The sequence below is a fragment of the Ovis canadensis genome, chromosome 4 (genome assembly GCF_042477335.2).
Source record: "Ovis canadensis isolate MfBH-ARS-UI-01 breed Bighorn chromosome 4, ARS-UI_OviCan_v2, whole genome shotgun sequence".
In the NCBI taxonomy this organism is placed as follows: domain Eukaryota; kingdom Metazoa; phylum Chordata; class Mammalia; order Artiodactyla; family Bovidae; genus Ovis; species Ovis canadensis.
This window is the reverse complement of record NC_091248.1, coordinates 79,127,351-79,147,573: the sequence shown is the minus strand read 5'-3', so window position 1 is coordinate 79,147,573 and position 20,223 is coordinate 79,127,351. Positions and strand designations below refer to the sequence as shown.

Sequence of the window (20,223 nt, the reverse complement as noted above, 5' to 3'; positions counted from 1 at the left end):
CCCATCACTCCATGGGAAATAGATGGAGAAACAGTGGAAAAAGTGTCAGACTTAACTTTTGGGGGCTCCAAAATCACTGCAGATGGTGACTGCAGCCATGAAATTAAAAGATGCTTACTCCTTGGAAGGAAAGTTATGAGCAACCTAGATAGCATATTCAAAAGCAGAGACATTACTTTGCTGACTAAGGTCCGTCTTGTCAAGGCTATGGTTTTTCCAGTAGTCATATATGGATGTGAGAGTTGGACTGTGAAGAAGGCTGAGTGCCAAAGAATTGATGCTTTTGAAGTGTGGTGTTGGAGAAGACTCTTGAGAGTCCCTTGGACTGCAAGGAGATCCAACCAGTCCATTCTGAAGGAGATCAGTCCTGGGTGTTCTTTGGAAGGACTGATGCTAAAGCTGAAACTCCAGTACTTTGGCCACCTCATGCCAAGAGTTGACTCATTGGAAAAGACTCTGATGCTGGGAGGGATTTGGGGCAGGAGGAGAAGGGGACGACAGAGGATGAGATGGCTGGATGGCATCACTGACTCAATGGACATGAGTCTGAGTGAACTCCGGGAGTTGGTGATGGACAGGGAGACCTGGCATGCTGCGATTCATGGTGTCGCAAAGAGTCGGACATGACTGAGCGACTGAACTGAACTTAGATCGTCTTTCCATAATCTCCATCAGTCCCCACAAACTCCACCAATAAAAATTAAATAATAATATACTATCCTTTGACAAGAACAATTAACATCTGTTTTGTCTTATGTCTGTATGTAATTACATATTGTTGTTGTTGCTGTTCATTCACTAAATCATGTCTGACTCTGCTATCCCAAGGATTGCAGCATTCCAGGCTTCCTGGTCCTTCACTATCTCTTGGTTTACTCAAATTCATGCCCATGGAGTCAGTGATGCTATCTAACCATCTCATCCTCTGCCACCCCCCCCCCTTTTAGGGCTACTGAAAACTGGAAATTGTACTGTTCTATAGTACAGAAACTAAACAGAACCATTGTACTGCTCTGCATGCTGGCTCCTGCCTCTGCCTCCTCCACCACAGCACAGCCCTTCCAACTACAGCAGTGGTTCTCAATTTTGGTGTGCATCAGAATCACGACTAGAGTTTGTTAAAACACAGACTGCTGAGACCCACCCCAAAGAGTTTCTGATTCAGCAGATCTGGTGAGGGGTTCAAATACTCACATTTTTAACAAGTTCCCTGAGACCCCACTTTGAAGATCACTGAGCTGGATTGCTGCCCCCTTAGCCCCCAAAGCTGCCACTGCTGAAGATAACTTTCCAGGGGAGCAAGTGGGAAATGAAGATGTTCGGTCTGTGACCACTGTTGAGGTGGGACCTAGCGCTCTACATGGGACCTGAACATTTCAGAAACAGTTACAGTTGTTTAAGACAAGCCAGGAAATCACATCCTCTTCCTACACTGTCCTGGGCCCTTTCTATGGCTGTAGATCATCCACAGAACACACTGCTGATAACACTGAATGCCCAGCTAATAGTCATAGCTCACCACCTCTTGAGACAGTCCTCAGCCCTTTCTCCTACCCATTTCATCCTATCCTTGCTCTCACCATCCTGGTTGTATAACCCATCCACTGTCAACTCAAGCTCCCAATCCCTGCAACAAACCATCCTCACCATGACCATCAATTTAGAAAAGATCTCTAAATAGCCTCAAGCATTTTATGGGACATTATATGAATTTGCCTTGGGCTCCACGATGGACATCACCATGTAATAAGTACTAGGCTCAGCACCCAGCCTAGCTGTACACCCCTGTCTGCCTATGCCCATCTCTGCCCAGGAAAGGGGACCATTCACCCAATCAAACACCCAGTACAAAAATACCAGGCGACCTCTCTTTGCTTTATCATCCATCCACAGAAACTACTCCAGTTCCTTTATAGAATAATCTATTTTCAACACTATCTGGATGATTACCTCCCAAAGCAAGAGAGGTCACATTTGCAGGCATTACTAATTAGGCTCCATTTTCTTATTGCTTTGGACACCACTATTTTCTTTTCAACCATTGCTAATCTCAGGGGAGAAATGATTCGCCCCTCAGTTAGGGAAGCAATCAAAACTCCAGAATGGAGCTGCCCAGCTACACAAGCTCTGGGGCCGACCCCTCCCTCCTCACAGTCTCTTCCAATGCCACATGCTCCATCACAAAAAAAGTGCTCTGTCCACTGCACTGGCCTACTCTATTCCTGCAGTAGAGCTGGACACCAAAATCTGGGCTTTTCCTGCCACACTGTGGCCATGTCTGAACACTACACATGGCCTTTACTCCTTGAAAAGTGGTATTGGTTTGTGTTTTATTTTTGTTTTTGTTTTTTGAAGGAATGGAAGTTACCTTCCTTACCTGTTAACCTCCATGCACTCCCCGAGCCTCAAGGATTGCCTGCCTCCTCCAAGAGGGCTCCCCTGAATCCACCCACACCCCCAGCCAGATGAGGTCTCCAGCATCAGGCTCCCATAGCTTCTGTACCAACCTCCATCATTTCCCTCCACACAGTCCATTGGAGCCCCTTACTTCTCCAGTTCCCTGATTAGACTGTGAGCTCTTTGATGGCAGAGATCTTGCTTTAATCAGAATTTGTGTCCTTAGCATATAGCACAGGGCCAGGCCCACAATGATGTTCAGTAACTATTTGAATGAGTAACTAAATGAATGGCCAAGTGAACAATTACATGAAGCAATCCCTTTGTCCCCTCCCTTTCTTTACACACTGAGGAAACACTTTCAGGCATCTGGGGAAAACAATGCCTAAATCTGCTATCAATCAATCATTTTCCTCACAGTAAGAATGAACCCCCTGTGTTTCCCCTCCCAGGGGGATTTGTATATCAAGTTTTTCCCTTATTTTAGGTGATTCCTGATACAAGTAAGCTGGCGGAAGGGGATGGTGGAGGAAAAGTCTTCCCACCCCAGATGAAACCAACTGTAGTCGAGGTCACAGCCACATGGATCTCTGAAGCCAGCCCTGTGGTAAAGCTTCAGCACCTCCACCATTGAGCTGGAAGACCCCCCAACCCCCAAGTCCCAGAATCAGCAAACTCTAACCCCTTAGACCAAGGAGGAAGTAATGTGCACTGGGAATAGCCAAGATTTGGAATTGGAAGATCCAGAATTCCGGCGGTGAGCAATTCTGTATCTTTCCTCCCAGCCTCGTTGTTCTCATTTGTAACAATGGAGACACTGTGGCTAACGTTAGCCCTGCCTGTCAGAAAGCTTCAGTGCAGTACTCACCCCAACCATTGCAGAGAGAGGGGTGGTCCCCACACACAGCCCCAGGATAGCTAGCCTCATAGTGAGAGCCATTCTAAACCATCTGTTGACTCAAAGCCAATGTACTTTGGGTGCAAGCAGTGCCTGAAAGTCCGGGTCACTCTCAACTCCTCATTTTCCTGGACACCCTCATCTTTCTGCAGGTTTCTGAGGGGAAGATAATATTCCCTACTTCCTTTGAATCTCACTCCCCACTCCTTCCTGCTCCTTTCCCCCTACTCCCAGGGGGATGACTTCCTGTTACTCACTGTACCAACTGTTGTTAGACAGATGCTCTGATTAAGGTCAGGTTAATCAAAAGCCACTGCTAAGCCTAAAACGATGAGGACAGGGGTGGCAAAGGGACTGACAGGATCCAGAGTTTTGGAGGACTCACCTCCTGACACCCCCACCACCTCATGGCACAGCAAGTGTCTCCAGTCTAAATGTCACAGGAAGTAAGCTTAACCCATGGGTTTTGGAATCAACTTCTTTGAGGAAAGCATGGTGTTCTGGGTGGTGGTGTCAGTCACACAGAGAAGAAACCCAAGGACTGGGCTACACTGTGGAAGTGACCCTGTTCATAAGTGGACTAGAGAGAGCCTGCAAGACTGGTAAATCAGATGGCCGAGGTAGGATGGGAAGCCAGCCCTTGGAAAAGCCAGATGTCTTCATGGATCTGTGCTCCATTTACCCTAGGCTCCTTTAGGGTTCCTTACTATAATCATCAGAATTCATCTCCATTGCAATAAGGGGAAACCAAGAAAAGTATATGGATTCAAGCAGGGGCACAATCTACAGAGAAACGAACATGTTGCAGAGGAATCAGGGATCAGAGTGTAAGAACCCAAAGGGAATGAAAACTAAGGAAGCCAGTGGGCCAGCCTCCTCCTCCCCACCCCAGGTATCTTCCGCTGAACAGGGTCCAGTCTTCACAACCCAACCTGCCTGTGTTCTTGTCTCTCCTAATCCTGTGCTGGGCCATGGGCACTATCAGGGCTTCCATGTGTCCTGAGAGGTGTGAACATTAGAGAATGCTACAGTGCTCCACCTTCCAGTCTCAAAAGGCAAGTCTATCATTCAAATCCTTCCAGTCTTCCCAAACTGAACACTTCAAAAGAGGTCATTTTCAATGTGGTGAAGTGAGGTGAGTGACAATCAGACAATGCTACATTGAGGATTTTTTTTTCCTTCCTAAAAGTCACCTTTTTTTTTTTTTTCCTCTAGGACTTGCTATAGAAAGATTTAGTAGATAACGTGCTATCTGACTCTTTCCCAGGACATAGGACTAAGTCAGCAGATTTTTTTTTTCTTTTCAGAATTAGTCCAACTTAACTGGTTTGCCACTATCTACTTTTTTCCTGTGTAGATATTATTTTTCCTCATCTCTTCACTCAGCTCCTACAAATAAGCTTTCAAGTGACACACCATCCCTCCAACCCAGTCTCATAATTTAGAAAACGTGGAAGCCGTTTACAAGAGGAGGCACCCTCTTCTCTCTGTGAAGGGCCTAAGTGCTCCAGGTTTCATTCTGGCCTCATGGTTAAAGGGCTCCATCCCCTTCCTAACCTCGTGAGGAGCATCGGAACAGCAGGGACTCCCATGGAGGTGCAGCCTGCACTGCGTGGTCACATTACTGCTCCAGCTTATTCATTTGCCTGAAGAATAAAGGAGACTTTATTTCTTCATCTTCTGCTCAGGAGATGAAGAAATAAAGGGACTAAAAGCATGTTCATCACCCTCGCTGAGCTGGGGGATGACATACTTACTCTGGAAATAATGATTCCAAGTAGGACAGCAGTGAAAAACAGGGCCTGTGAGAAGCAACTGTTTTATTACAGTTTCTAAAATGTGAGCACTTAATGCTCTTTCATTATCATATATTATTACAGTTCTATAAAAGTCATTTTTAGGAATCAATCCCAAATTTTTGAAGCTCCCCACCCCCTGCCAAAAAAGAGCTAGAAGGCAGAGTTTAGAAGAAGCCCTAACAAAAGAGAAACGATACTTTTGCGCCTCTAGGTTTTAAGACTTACTATGGCAGAATCCACACTCAAGACTGGGTCAACCTTTATGAACAACACAGTAACTCAGAATTTGTGTAACCCCTCTCAAAGTGTCATTTCAAAAGATGGCAACTTTTTTTATAAAGGAGAGAAGGTAGGTATGAATTTCCTGTTTTTCAGATGGGAAAGCTAAGGCATAGGAAGTATCAGTTAAATTACTTTAAGTGAAAGCCAGCAAGCAGTGATGGTGCTGGAACAAAAATCCATCTATTCTGATTCGCAGTTCTGCTATTTCTCCACTGGATGCTTCACCCATTTGGGGAGCATCTCCCCTCAACCCTACTCAATCTCCCTTGATATTTCCACTCCAAGGAATCTGGATTTTCATCCAAGGGAATGCATTAACTTGCTGTGATCACTCTGGCACAGAAAACACCAAGAGGCTTTTGACTTTTGCTCATCCATCGGGATCAAGACCTGGAGACAGGAGTCAAGTGAAATTCATGGGGAGCTCCCAGGCCCTTACAAACAGTCCAGTGCCAAAGGAGAAGCAGTCATGGATTGCATCTGAGCTTCAAAATGTCAATGAACTGAGGCAAAGCCAGTAGAGCTAGGCCTTGAGTCCACATTGGGAGGTGACGATGCTTCCACACTTCTATGGACCTTGACAGCTACAAGCACTTCACAGACTCTTCTGTACTCATTCTTCAGAAATGAGTCTCACCCCATGGCAGGACACTCAGGGGACCCTCCAGTGCAGTGCTTCTCAAATTCAAACATGCACAGGAATCTAGGGATTTTCTGAAATGTAGGTTCTGATTCAGGAGGTCCAGGGGAGCCTGGGACCCTGCATTTCTGAAAAAGTCATCAGATGATGTCAGTTCTGCTGCTCCCAGGACCATACTTAGCACAGCAAAGCCCTAAAGCACAATTTGATACACCACAATTCCAAAGATTGAAAAGGCAATAGCAATGAATAACTCACTGGTGATAGGGCTCAACTGGAGTATTAGCCCACTGAATATACCTCCTATATTCCTCTTTTATGGGCAGTGTTTTCCTGACACCTGGCAGGGTGAACCACACAGGCAAAAAGCCACTGAAGGAGCTCAGGAGAGGAATGAAACAAGATTTACTCACGGGAGAAGCGGGCAAGTGGCCTGGCAGTCTTATCTCCGGCTTCATTTGCAACTGGAAAAAAAAAAAAAAAACAGAAGATGCAGTTAAGTACAAGGCACGTGTGTCTACAGAAAATGCCAACCTACAGCTAATCCTCAGGAGGATTCACTATTAAGCTGTGTTTGAGAGTCATTGTAAGAGGATAAAAGCAACTTCACTCCCTCTCTATATTTCCAGTGCTGCTCTCACTGCCTAAATGAAGCCAAATGTCTTCATCATTTTGATTAAAACAGTGAATTAGGCTGGAGACAACCTAAACAGTACCTAGTTTACTGGGCTTAGGGGAGTTAACTGGCCTGCAGGCAGAGTAAGAGGTGTGTACACCTGGCTTCCAAGCCAGTGCCCATCCTTCTGCTTCAAGCTGCCTCTCAGTGGGATGTCCTTCAACACACAAATGTACCCCAACCACCTGACATCAGTCTGATTTTCCTGATCCATGGGGCAAATCAAGGCAGGGATTTCAGGAAAAAAAAAAAACAGTAAGGTTGATTTTTGTTAAGGATATTTAAATTTAGAAGCCAACAAATAAGAGGATTGAGAAAATTGTTCAGAAAGCTTCTCTAGAAAACCTTACCCCTAAGGTTTCTCAGCAAGGTCATTCACTCTCCTCTGCAAAACCTCTCTATAACCTATCATCTCAATAGGTTCATAATTACTATCCCCTATACTGATGAACAAGCTTCCCAGGTGGTACCAGTGGTAAAGAATTCGCCTGCCAATGCAGGAAACACAGGAGACACAGGTTCGATCCCTGGATTAGGAAGATCCCTTGGAGGAAGGCATGGCAACCTCTATCCCATGGACAGAGGAGCCTGGCAGGCTATAGTCCATAGGATCGCAAAGAGCTGGACATGACTGAAGCAACTTAGCATGAAAGCATACTGATGAACACCATCGTCACGGATAAAAAAAGGTTAAACTGAAACACAAGGTTCAATCACTTTAAATATCACTTTCAATGCCCATAAAGACTATAACCCTGGGTGTTTTGTAAGTATGTATGATCAACTTGAACGAACACCCAAAGCAATCAAATGGAAAAAACTTTTTCAATATCTTAGTTTAGGAAAGAACATCCAATACATAGGCAGAATAAAGGAAATTGCTAATGTAATCATTAAAATCATTCTCATCTATGAAAATTTGCAGTGCAGGATGCAAGAAATAGCTACTTCAGAAATGTATTACATCATTTTGCAAAGAATGGAAGGAGTCAACAAATTCCTTTCACCCTTTCAAAAAGGTGAAAATTTTTTTAATTTACCATAATTTTTTAAATTAATGGATTCGATCTCAGCTACTTTATATTTCTGTCTTTTCCATGGACCATTGTCTCCACTCTGTATATATTACAAACAAGACACTGTACAAAATGACCAGCAGGGGGAGGTGACATTGCATCCTGCTTCCAGTATCTCACACTCCAGCATTTTGAAAAGAAATAGATAAATGGAGAGAGAAAGAGAGAAAGGGAGGGCAGGAGAAAGTAGTAAGACCTAGTTAGCTATAGACATGAGTTTCCCTGGCCTGAGTTCAAATTGCTTCCTCTTTGGACACTATAGATCTCTAAGGTTATACTCCAACATATTTGCTGCAGAAAGTGATGGGCCACTATTAAAGTAGGATCATGCAGACCACTGCCATCATTGAGAACACCAGCCACCATTACAACATTCAGCTTAGAGAGCACACATTTTCCCCGAGGGACAGAGAAGGAGCAGGCACACACCATCACAATTTCACAGGCATTGCTGGCTGCCTCCTCACCCCCAGGCTTTTCCTCCCCTCCCTGCCACCCTATCCAAGGGTGGGAATTGCTGACCCAGATCCAAGTCATGCCAGGAGAGGCAGGAAACAAGATCTAGGCCAGTGACATGCCAGGAGAGTTGTCTTCACCCAGAAGAAATCTGAACCCTGCTCCCAGCATTACTTTCTTAAATGCAGACCCAATACCACAAGGTCTCCATGATGCCCCAACACTGCAAGATACAATCCAGTCTACCTGGCCAAGTACTGAACAGCTAGCCCCTCCTATTCTCAGCTCACTGTACCTCCCAGCACTGCCTTCAGAACCCAGCCACAGGCTATATGTGGACAAATCTCAAACACTCTCTGTCCTCTTTGCTACAGCTCCTTTGCCCCCTCCTCCCAGACAGCCCTCCCCATTGCTTCCCTCCTGCTCATCTTTTAAGATTCAGCTGGAGCCATTCATTTCCGAAAAGTTCCCCTGGCTCCCAGCACAGCTTCTGCCTTCCACAGACCTCTGCCCCCGGCCTCACTACCCTCCCAGGCCAGTGGTTCTCACACTTTGGCAGACACTAGAACCACCAGGAAGGTCTGTTGAAACAGATCGCGGGGTTGGTTTAAATGCAGATTCTGATTCAGTTGACCTGGAATAGGACCCAAGAATTTGCATTTCTAACAAGTTTCCATGTGATACGGAGAACACTCTTCTGGGGACCATATTTTGAGAAGAACTGCTCTAAACTATAAACTACTGTAGCGAAGACAAGGATGATCACTTTTCATCTTTGCGTTTCCAATCTTTCAGTGACTGGCATGCAGAATACTGCGTTCAGTCACTGTTTTTAGAACTGAATGAAGTAGTTCTCTGATAATTGAAATTGATACCAACTGCCACAGATGGCTCAGTGGATGGAGCCCTCAGTGCCAGAGGGCTATAAAAAGCCCCAGGTGTGTTTTGCTTGGCCCCTACAACATATTTAATTTTTAAACAATTCATTGTCTGCATTTAAAAATCAAGAGGTTTCAAACATAAATGCAGGTTATCAGCTTCTCTCAGGAACTGAAAACTGTCCAGACTTACTGACCAGCCACAGATAGCCACTGAGATGCCTCCTACGGGCAGATATAGCTCTTGCATGTTTGGGAGGCACCTTTTCACTGACTGGCATTTGGGCTTTCTATACTCGACATGAGTCCAGAAGGCAAGTGAAAACAGGACCTCTTAACGGACTTAAAAATCTATAGGACAGCAATGGATATGCAGCCATAGAGAACAAACTTTAGGACACAGTGGGGGAGGGCAAAGGTGGGATGATTTGAGTAGTAGCATTGAAATATATACATTACCATATGTAACACAGTCAGTGGAAATTTGCTGTATGACACAGGGAACCCAAAGCTGATGCTCTGTGACAACCTAGAGAGGTGAGATGGGGAGGGAGGTGGGGGAGGGGGGATGTTTAAGAGGGCGGGGACATATGTATACCTATGACTGATTCATGCTGATGTATGGCAGAAACTATCAGAATACTGTAAAGTAATTATCCTCCAATTAAAAACAAAATTTTTTAAAAAATGAAACTAAGACTCAACCAAGACCAGCACTACAATGAGTGGTTGTGGCCAAGCTTGCTAAGCCCCTCTGTTTCCAGGCCACAAACCGATCCAAGATGTTCAACAGTCCTCCAGCACAAAGCTGGCCAGCTCAGACACACCATGGGGGCTTCCCACAGTGTTGTTTGCTTTCTATTTAAAAAAAAATCCAGCAAGCTTCAATAATGAAGTAGATGTTCCATTTATCAGATGCAATGAAAGTTTGAATTTGGCAAGAGCTCATAAAAATGATTATGAGATTTAAGGGAAGTTATTATGTAGATTTACCAAAAGTCATGTTGGGTATAATACACAGACCAGTATGCATCATTAATTCCTCTGATGTCAAATTGTATGTCTAGGCTGTGTGTGTATTCAACCGCAGAGAAACAGAAAGGAGGTGTACCAGATATATTAACAGTTATTTCTTCCATGTGCTGTCATTTGGGGAGATTATCAGCCATTTTTATACTCTGCTACTTAAACCCAACAGTTGGATAAGCACACGCCATACTTATAATCAGAAAAAAAAATGCTTTTATTAAAGGGGTAGAAAACAATTAACTACTATATATAATTTGGGTCATTATCTATGTATGTATATTTATATGAAATGTATTTCAGATACATTTCAGAGCAGTCTTGGATCACAAATCAGGGGACTTTCCATCTTTGGAGTCCCATGGGACTCCCTGTAAGACTCAAGAAATGAATCACCCTCCCACCCCCTCCAGAGGGCTCCACACTTTCTAAGTCAGTGGTTTGCAGCCCTGGTTGCATGTCGGAATCACTAGAGAACTTTTTAAAAACCCTGATGCCCAGATTCGGTGGGTGGGATCAGAGGGTGGGCCTCAGTGGGTGGGACCCAAGCATCCATTCTTTCCCAGTTCCCAGATGATTCCAATGAGTAGCTGAGGCTGAGAAGCACTAATAAATGGTGTAACTTCAGACACCTTTATCAAAACAACATTCAGGGAGGGAGGTGTGGCTCAGCTTCCTTCAAAAATAATTACCGCTATTCAGTTCTTCTTTTCAAAATGCTATTGTTTTGTCATTATAATTCTGAAAGAGACATGCCTCTGCTTTAAAAAAATTTTCAACAGTTAAGACTGCAAACATAGCTATGGAGATTAGTTAGTAGGCAACTCTTCACACTGTGAAGGGTTCTTTATAAAAGGATACGCCTCACATTGCCTCTAACCTCCAACAGATGTGCCCTGAGTGCCTCCTGGGAGCTCAGCACTAGGCTGGACCCTGGGAGGATGACCACAGTTGATTTCACTCAGCTTTGACATATAAGCAAGTTAGGGAGGTAAACCATGCCTCCCAATCGGGATTTATTAAAGTGTATTCAGCGAGGGAACTGACTTGATGGCAATGATGATGGTGGAGGTGGTGCGATGACACAGATTCCATGGTCCCATCCCAAACCCACTCAACTGGAATCTTGCAAGGGAAGATAAGATTCCAGAATTTAAACAACTGCCTCAAAAGCTATTTAATGTTTGAGAAGCAGCATTCTAAATGAAGTGTGTCCCGGGTATGTTTGCTTTATGTTTCTGCACCCCCACCCCTAACTAGAAAACTGTCCAGAAACAAATCTTAAAGTAAGGATTCTCCAAGGAGACCAGCTTCAGGGGTGAGGGGGCCAGGTGAGACAGTGAGAAAGATATTTCAGAGCAATGAGCATCCCAATCCCAGCTGAGCCACTAACATTTCAGGCCATCACAATGCGGGGGTGGGGGGAGGGAAGGTGGTCCAAACAAGCACGGTGGTGGCATGGGCAGGTGTGCACTGCTTTGTAACCAAAACGAGCACCCAAAACACGGCCATTCTTGTTTTGAAAACCTGGCACCTGGCACCCAGAGCATAAATGCAGCTGGGGTGCTGGGTGCCAGGGCAAACACACGATGAGAAAGCAGCTCCACAGAAGAGCCTTGCTTCCTGCAAGGAAATCCACCCAACATGCTGACTGGCTGCTGCTCAGCCACGAGCTCTGGGGCTCATCAGGAATCCTCTCCAGCTGAGGTCCTTTGGGAAGTCTTGAGGCTAGAAAACCATGCATAAGAGACTTCAGAGAAGAGAGTGTTAGAACGAGGTTCCAGGCACCCTCCTAGTTTCTGCAGAAGGTAAAGCTTGGAATTGCTCACAGATGCTTGGCCTCATCTTACCTTGCCTTCTACTTGTAAAGACCTAAGCAAGAAAACAGAAGGCGATGGCACCCCACTCCAGTACTCTCGCCTGGAAAGTCCCATGGACGGAGGAGCCTGGTGTGCGGCAGTCCATGGGGTCGCGAAGAGTCAGACATGACTGAGCGACTTCACTTTCACTTTTCACTTTCATGCACTGGAGAAGGAAATGGCAACCCACTCCAGTGTTCTTGCCAGGAGAATCCCAGGGATGGGGAAGCCTGGTGGGCTGTCATCCATGGGGTCGCACAGAGTCGGACACGACTGAAGCGACTTAGCAGTAGCAGCAGCAAGCAAGGAAAACTGGATGGAACACTGGGGAGAAGGAGACTTGGTCCAAGATCACTAACTCTCTTATTTAGCTGTCATCTTCTAATTAAGGTATTCCACGACCACCTTATTAAGATCACAGCTCCCAACTTCCCTTCCTTCTCTGCTTCATCCCCTTTCCCCACACAACCCCTCCTGGAAGCACTTCTCACCTCCTCACATGCTCTGTTCTCTATTCACTGGGTTTACTGCATTTTCCTCCCACCACATTGTAATTCCCCAAACACAAGCACAGATTCTCTGCCAATGGAAAAAAAAAAAAAAACAAACAAACTACTGTATCAGCCTCCTACCATGCAGAGCGCACTACAGACCAAGAATTGGAAGCAGACCAGAAGGACATGAACACCTACCAAACATTTAAGTGTTCTGTAAGTATCTGTCCTTCAGGAATACTTATCAAGCATTGGCTAAATCACAGACAAAGCCCTGAACAACCTGTCATGGTTCCTGCTTCACACTGAGTAAGACTGTCATTCCCATTTGATAGACAGGACACAGGAACTCAGAAAGGTCAGGTAACTTTTCCAAGACCACAGATTTGTGTGTCTGAATTCCAAACCAAGGGATGCCTGGCTCCAAAGCCCAAGGCCTTTCCCTTTAGCCTCTCTGCCTTCCAAGAAATGTAAGCAGATAAGAGCTGTGCTCCAGAGAGGGCTACCCCTAGAGAAAAGTCATGCGAAAGTCTGACCCTCTACATCATGCCCCAGGGAGAGCCGTGCACCAGATGTCACCTGCCTGGGATCTCACACCTGGCACAAGACCAGGAGACTGTCAGTAGAGAGGGGCCCTTTTGTGAGATGGGCAGTCCCAGGGCCAGAACTCACAACAGCAGGATCCAGAAGAGGAAGAACCTAGTTACAAAAAGAAGAGTTTCATTGCCACATTCATGCAAGAACGCCAGCTAGCCAGTGTCTCCATAACCTGATCAAACCTTTCCTACTTAGAAAACAGTAACAAGGGACTAGAATCAAAAATCAAATTCATCTTAGCAGGAGAACAGTACAGCTCATAAAAACAGCTCCTAGGAGGCAAGACTTGATTCTCTTCAAGAGAAGAAACTGACATTCCAAGAGATCAGGTGGTTTGTCCGAGATCAGACTTAAGTCCAGACATCAGAGCTGGAAATGTCATCCATTTCTTCCACCTCCAATTCCAGCATTCTTGGAGAAGGGAATGTACTCCACCTCTTTAGCTCCCTCGGAGTCATTTGTCAGGAGTAAAAGTAAAGGCTTGCATTTCCTTTGACTTCCTTGGGTTTGATAAATATTGATGCTTGCCAACCCCAGGATACATTTTAAATAAAAACATATACAACTCTGATTGGCAATGGCTGAGCAGGGTACTGTGTTAGGAAGACTTCTGATGCTGAGTCTGAGTGTAGCCGGATATGTCTGTAACACATTACCAAGCCTATCGTGGGCGGGACGGGAGATTGAAGGGGGCAGGCAGGATGAGTGTGCAGGGAAGTCTCTGCCAGGTTGTGCGTGCTTGATCACTCAGTCCGATTCTTGGCCTCCCTATAGACTGCAGCCCACCTGTCCCTCCGTGCACGGGATTTTCCCAGCAAGAATAATGGAGTGGTATGCCATTTCCTTCTCCAGGGGCTCTTTGCCGGGTTGGACAGGCCATAAAAGAATTAGCCAAAGAGTGGATAATTCAGAAAGATCACTGAATTAAATACTTCTATAAAATATATTGTTCAATTTGCTTAAAATGAGAGCTGCTGTATAACTAAGGAACACACTAAGCGCTACTCTTTCATCACCTAATTTTATCCCCATGGCAGCTCTGTGAGGCCATCACTTGATTTCCCTATTTTCCAGATGCAGAAACTGAGTCTTTGAGAACTTGAGAAAATTCCTTGTGATGAAACAACTACGGCAGATCTGGAAATTGAATCCAACACATTATTCCAGAGCCAGTGCTCTTAACTCATGTGCTGCCCATCACACTTTAAACATCCGAGTGTCAGTACTGTTTGATGAGCCTTTTGCCAAGAAACCCAGACCTGGCAGGAGAACTCCTCGTCTTGCCTCCACTCAGCCTCAGATCAGAAGCGCCGCAGAGGAAGGCTCTCTGTTCTCCAGTTCTGTAAACAGAACCAAGCTCTGCAATCCAGCTGGACCATGTGCCCTAGTGTCAAAAAAGGTATCACCACTCCTCTCAGGCTACTCCCTTCTCCACTTCTTTATTCAGAAATACTTGGCACTGCCTCATTATACCTTTTGGGCCAATCTGGCTGTCAAATGGACTCTGAATCAAGCTCTAACACAAAAGAAAATAAAACCAATTTGTAGTGATGACTCATCACGGTTGATGATTTGAGAGTGGCAGAGATGGTATACCTTACAGACCCCTCTATCCTGGAGTAATGGGCAAATCCTTGCAGAAGGCAAGTCTTGTGGGCCAGACTGCAAGGAAACACACACACACAGAAAATCAAGAAAGCCCTTGCCAACCTGAGAGGACACCTTGGGAAACAGACTTTCTCTACTTTTTCAAAAATTAATTTGAAGGAATTTGGGTCATATGAAAAGGCTCATGTAATATATTTCTTTCTTCCCTAGTGCTGATTTTATACACTTATGTATCTAAATTCAATGTCATTCTACAAATTATATTTTATTTCTATTTTTCTCCATACACCCATCCTTTATGGAATAAGCTAGGATATTAATAGAGGTGAATTTTTTTTTTTCAATCACAACCTGGCTCCCTTTCCTGGCCTCTCTTTCCAAGTTGCCAGGTTTCAGACTAACTTTTCATGGCTTCCAGTTACTCAAACAATCTACTAACCTCCACTGAGCACTCCCAGAGCCCCTGCCTCCACATGTCTTTGCTGGACTCAATGATGAATGCAACTGGTCCTTGAGTAGTCCCCTGAGACCAGAAGCCTGGTGCTGAGCTTCCTGACAGAGATTATTAAGAGTCGTTGCAACATGAATGTATCACGGTACTGGTATTTCTGCAAAAACCACCTGGCCAACCTACCAGGTCCTGACCTCAGGAAACCTGAGGTCGAGCTAGGAAAACATAATATTAATATACGACATGATCTAAACTCTGTGCTCAGTCACTCAGTTGTGTCCAACTCTTTGCGCCCCTATGGACTGTAGCCTTCCAGGCTCCTCTGTTCATGGGATTCTCCAGGCAAGAATATTGGAGCGGGTTGCCATTTCTTCCTCCAGGGGATCTTCCAACGCAGGGATCCAACCAAAGTCTCCTGAGTCTCCTGCATTGGCAGGCGGATTCTTTACCACTACAGACCTAAACTCCGCTGAATGTCAAATGAAGAGTCCGTGTTTACAGAAGGGAGAGGCTGGGGTGGCCTGGAATAAGGAGTACAGAGGCTTCTGGGAGACCTGCGACAGGTGAGAGCCAGGGAGGTGGAGAGGATAAGAGAGGGAAGAAATGTTGTGCATTCTAGGACTTGGGGGCAGACTGAGACTGACCAACTATACCCCAAATTTCTCCCTTTCTCAAGCAAGAAACGCTTTTTATTGAGGGAGGTGGTAGTAAAAAGTAGAGAAAGATGTTCTTTCCTATCTTGATAAATAATAAAATGCCTCTCGCTGCAACTCTGCCTTCTCTCCCATTCTCTTCTATAAACATGTTGCATCTGCAGATAGACATGTGAATTTATCCAAGAGCAGGTACGTCTGCATATTCAGGTGCTGGGTATACAGGTCCAGGGTCAGCAGTCACTCCAGAGCCCTCCACCCAAAGTGGACCAGATTGCTTCTGACAGTGACAGCCTGTGGGCTCTGCCTGGCCCTCCTGGACGGTGCCCTGGTGACCACCGCAGACCTCAGGCCACAGGCCTCAGGCACACAACAGGGGTGACAGCTGAGTGACCAAAGCAGTACCCATACAGGGCCCCCTACTATTCTGGCCTCATTGAAATACCCCCTAGTTGAGCAAACCAGGCCCAGAACAGCCACAAGCAGTTAACGAGATCAGAAGTGAACAAGATTGAAATCCACCATCAAGCCAGCTGCTCAAACTCTTAACTAATTAAGCTCAATTCAAATAAGGAAAAAGAGATGAATACAGAGAAGAAGGAAAACACTACAGTGTATTAAGCCCTATTTCATGCCAGGCTGCCAAGAACTTTATGCCAATAACTTTTTTTGGACTCGTAATTTTTATTAAACTTTCACACCATCTTATGAGGTAAGTATTATGATTCCTATTTTCAGATAAGGAAACTGAGGCTTAGGAAAGTTAGTAACTTGCCCCAATCAGGTCTGATAAGCTGGAATTGAACCTCATTCTGTGAGCTCTTCTCTTTTTTTCAACAGTTCACAGGACTGGAACTGGTCCCACTCCACATATCCTGCTGAGACTCCCTGTCATGTTCCAAATCCAGCTCATGCCTGGCCTGTGCCCAGGCATGAGAGCTCAGCCCTGGAGGCAGGCCCCTCACCTCTGATTAGTTCTGCAACCTTCAGTTCAGTTCAGTCGCTCAGTCGTGTCCAACTCTGCGACCCCACGAATCACACCACGCCAGGCCTCCCTGTTCATCACCAACTCCCGGAGTTCACTCAAACTCATGTCCATCGAGTCGGTGATGCCATCCAGCCATCTCATCCTCTGTCGTCCCCTTGTCCTCCTGCCCCTAATCCCTCCCAGCATCAGAGTCTTTTCCAATGAGTCAGCTCTTCACATGAGGTGGCCAAAGTACTGGAGTTTCAGCTTCAATATCAGACCTTCCAATGAACACCCAGGACTGATCTCCTTTAGGATGGACTGGTTGGATCTCCTTGCAGTCCAAGGGACTCTCAAGAGTCTTCTCCAACACCACAGTTCAAAAGCAGCAATTCTTCGGCACTCAGCTTTCTTCACAGTCCAACTCTCACATCCATACATGACTACTGGAAAAACCATAGCCTTGACTAGATGGACCTTGTTGGCAAAGTAATGTCTCTGTTCTTGAATATGCTGTCTAGCTTGGTCATAACTTTCCTTCCATAGAGTAAGCGTCTTTTAATTTCATGGCTGCAATCACCATCTGCAGTGATTTTGGAGCCCCAAAATATAAAGTCTGACACTGTTTCCACTGTTTCCCCATCTATTTGCCATGAAGTGATGGGACCAGATGCCATGATCTTAGTTTTCTGAATGTTGAGCTTTTTCATGATGATGGAATCGTTCTGAAGGTCTTCCTTCTGCCCTCACAAGAACAGGCCTGATTTCTTTTCCTTCTCAGGGTCTTCCAACATTTGATGATAACAATCATGGCCTCGGCCCCCTGAGCCCTCTCTTCTCCTGATGGACAAGCCCCATTCCCCCCTCATTTGACAAAAATGTCCCAAGGCCTTGACCCCCAAAAGTAAAGTCACTTAAATCACTGCCAAAAGAAAAGACAGCCTCGGCAACCCACTGGTGAACATGCATTCCACAGTGATCTCCAGGCGAAGCCTGATCTCCACCTTCTCAGACAAGGTTCTCCTTTTGCTTGGCTCTCAGGAGACACACAGAGCATCTGGGAAACTTCTTCTCGTTGTACATTCAGGAGCCATGCAAAGAGGCTGAATTTTCCAGAAGCCTGCAATCTGAAGCAGTGTTTCTCAGACTTCCCTGTGCACAAAAACCTTTGGTGGATCTTGTTTAACTGAAGCTTTGTTTCAGTCGGTTTGGGGTGGGGCCTGGGATTCTGCATTGCAAACAAGCTCCCAGGTGGTGCCGATGGGCTGGTCTAGAAGCCACACTCTGAGCAGCGAGGTGTTAAAGAACATAACCCTCCTAAAAAGGAACAGCTAAGCACACTTTCTGAGAGCTCACTGGAAAGACCCTGGGTGGTTTTAAAAGTGCACACTGTTGAACTCAATGTCCAGTTCCCTTTGTTTCTTTCAGTCAAGCTGTAACAAAGAAGAGCTACCAGTATGACTCTGAAACCCACTTGAGGACAGATACTGAGAGGGTGTGCATGTGAGAAGTAGGGTCCAAGCAGAGAGGGTGAGAGAAACTCACTCTCCTCCACAGGTATTAGATAGAACAGATGACCTAGAAGACCACTGCCTGCCCTAGCCAAGCCACCAGCAGGGCACAAAGGCTCAGACAAACAAGGAGGTCCTCAGATTTGGGGCATAGGTCAACCACACAGCCACGACTACCAGATCTACTCCCTAAGCACCTCAGAGTGCACAGATGCACACACACAGACACACAGACACACACACCCGATACGTGGCTTGGACATGCGCTGCCAGCACTGATATGTCCAGCACCATAAATCACTGCATCGTTACCAGCTGCCTGCGGGCTGAACAGATCAAATGCCTCCAGTAAATAAAACTAGCACACAAGTACATACTACAGAGCACAGAAAACTACCCTCAACAATTTGTAATAACCTATAAGGGAAAAGAATCTGAAATATATATTTTATATATACACATATATAACTGAATCACTTTGCAGTACATCTGAAACTAACAGAACGCTGTAAGTCAATTACACTTCAATAATAAGTAAATAAATACATAATCTTAAATGTAAAAAAAAAAAAGATAACCAGAAGAAAAAAGCTAGCACAAGACATCATTCCTTTGGGCAAGGAACTTAGATGCCCGCTAGAATGAGCTTCTCACAGCAGAGCCCACATCTCATACAATTTCCCTCCAGCCCAGAACAGGGCCAGCACATAGGCTGCTAACTGAAGGGCTGGTAAATGAGCGGAGGAAGCCAGGACTGGCAGTGAAGTCACAGAGGCCTCTGGATGGACACAGGCCAAGTAGCCAGGGACCTTCTTCCTCCATGACACCTAAGAGCTTTGCTAGCAACCAGTTAAAGGTTTACTCTTAATCTAGCAATTTATATTTACTTTCTAAAATGAATGCAAGTTTGGGAACCACTAGGGGCCACAGATTGGAGGCAAATGTATTCTGTTTGGCAAGCAGTGTTTAAAAGTAAATGATCTGAATCATTGGGAGCAGCTCACCACAGTGACATGAATTGCTACTGCTCACGTCAGTCGGCTTCCCTCCAGCTGCCTACTTGAGACACGAGTGTGCGCTAAGACTTGCAAACCCAGCATGAAAAAGCAAAATGTTCCTTCCCAAAATCTGCTCTCTCCCACTCTCAGTCAATGGCACCACTCCCCACTACCTTCCTCCCTCCAGGGCAGTCTCTTAGGACAGAAATGGTCTCCTTCCTTCCCATTGCCCTTCCATCAACAAATCCTTACCTCCAAAACACACCCTAACTCATAGCTCCTCTCCTAAAACTCTGGTCTGAGCATCCAGAGACCCTCACCTGGATGACCCTAACACATTCCCAGGGTCTCCTGCTCCGCCCGGCAGCCAGCCCATAGACCATACCGCCTCCCCGCCTAGAACCCTCAGTGCTTCTCACTGTGTGCAAATCGTCACCTACAAACCCTCCCTGATCTGACCTCATCTCCTCCATCTGCTGGCTGACAGCTCTTGCTACTCTGGCCACCTTTCTCTCTCTCAAACCCACTGAACACATTCCCAAGTCAGCACCTTTTCACTTTCTTTTCCTGTTTGGAATGCTTTGCTATAGGTAATAAGGTTTCTTATTAACAGTAGCAGCAACCCCTGCAGACCCTTTTACGGGCCTTCCAGGTGCCAGTCTAAGCACTTATGAGTGCTAACTCAGCCAATCCTCTGAACCACCTTGGGAAGTTGGGCTATGGTTACCCCACTTTACAGATGGGGTAACTGAGGCACAGAGAGCTCAGGTGACCTGCCCAGTCTAGTTCCAAGGTCTTTCTCTTAACCATTACACTACCCTGCCTCTTATAAATCTCATCTCCTTCACAGCAGCCTCCATTTTCCAGGTCTCAACCCAAACGTCCTAGAGGCCTTCCCTGATCCCACTCTCTCATCTCAAGTACCTCTCAGTACTATCTGGAATGAACACACCTCTC

The 20,223-nt window shown here is 45.6% G+C and overlaps 1 protein-coding gene across 6 annotated transcripts in view; it reads right to left on the bottom strand.

The window, feature by feature from the left end:
- Positions 1 to 20,223, bottom strand: part of PDE1C (phosphodiesterase 1C) — a 541,038-nt gene that overhangs the window by 453,547 nt on the left and 67,268 nt on the right. For all 6 annotated transcript variants that reach the window (XM_069588072.1, XM_069588069.1, XM_069588073.1 and 3 more), the window contains exon 2: positions 6,430 to 6,480. In XM_069588072.1, coding sequence (XP_069444173.1) covers positions 6,430 to 6,480 — 51 coding nt within the window. The remainder of the gene's footprint in view (positions 1 to 6,429; positions 6,481 to 20,223) is intronic.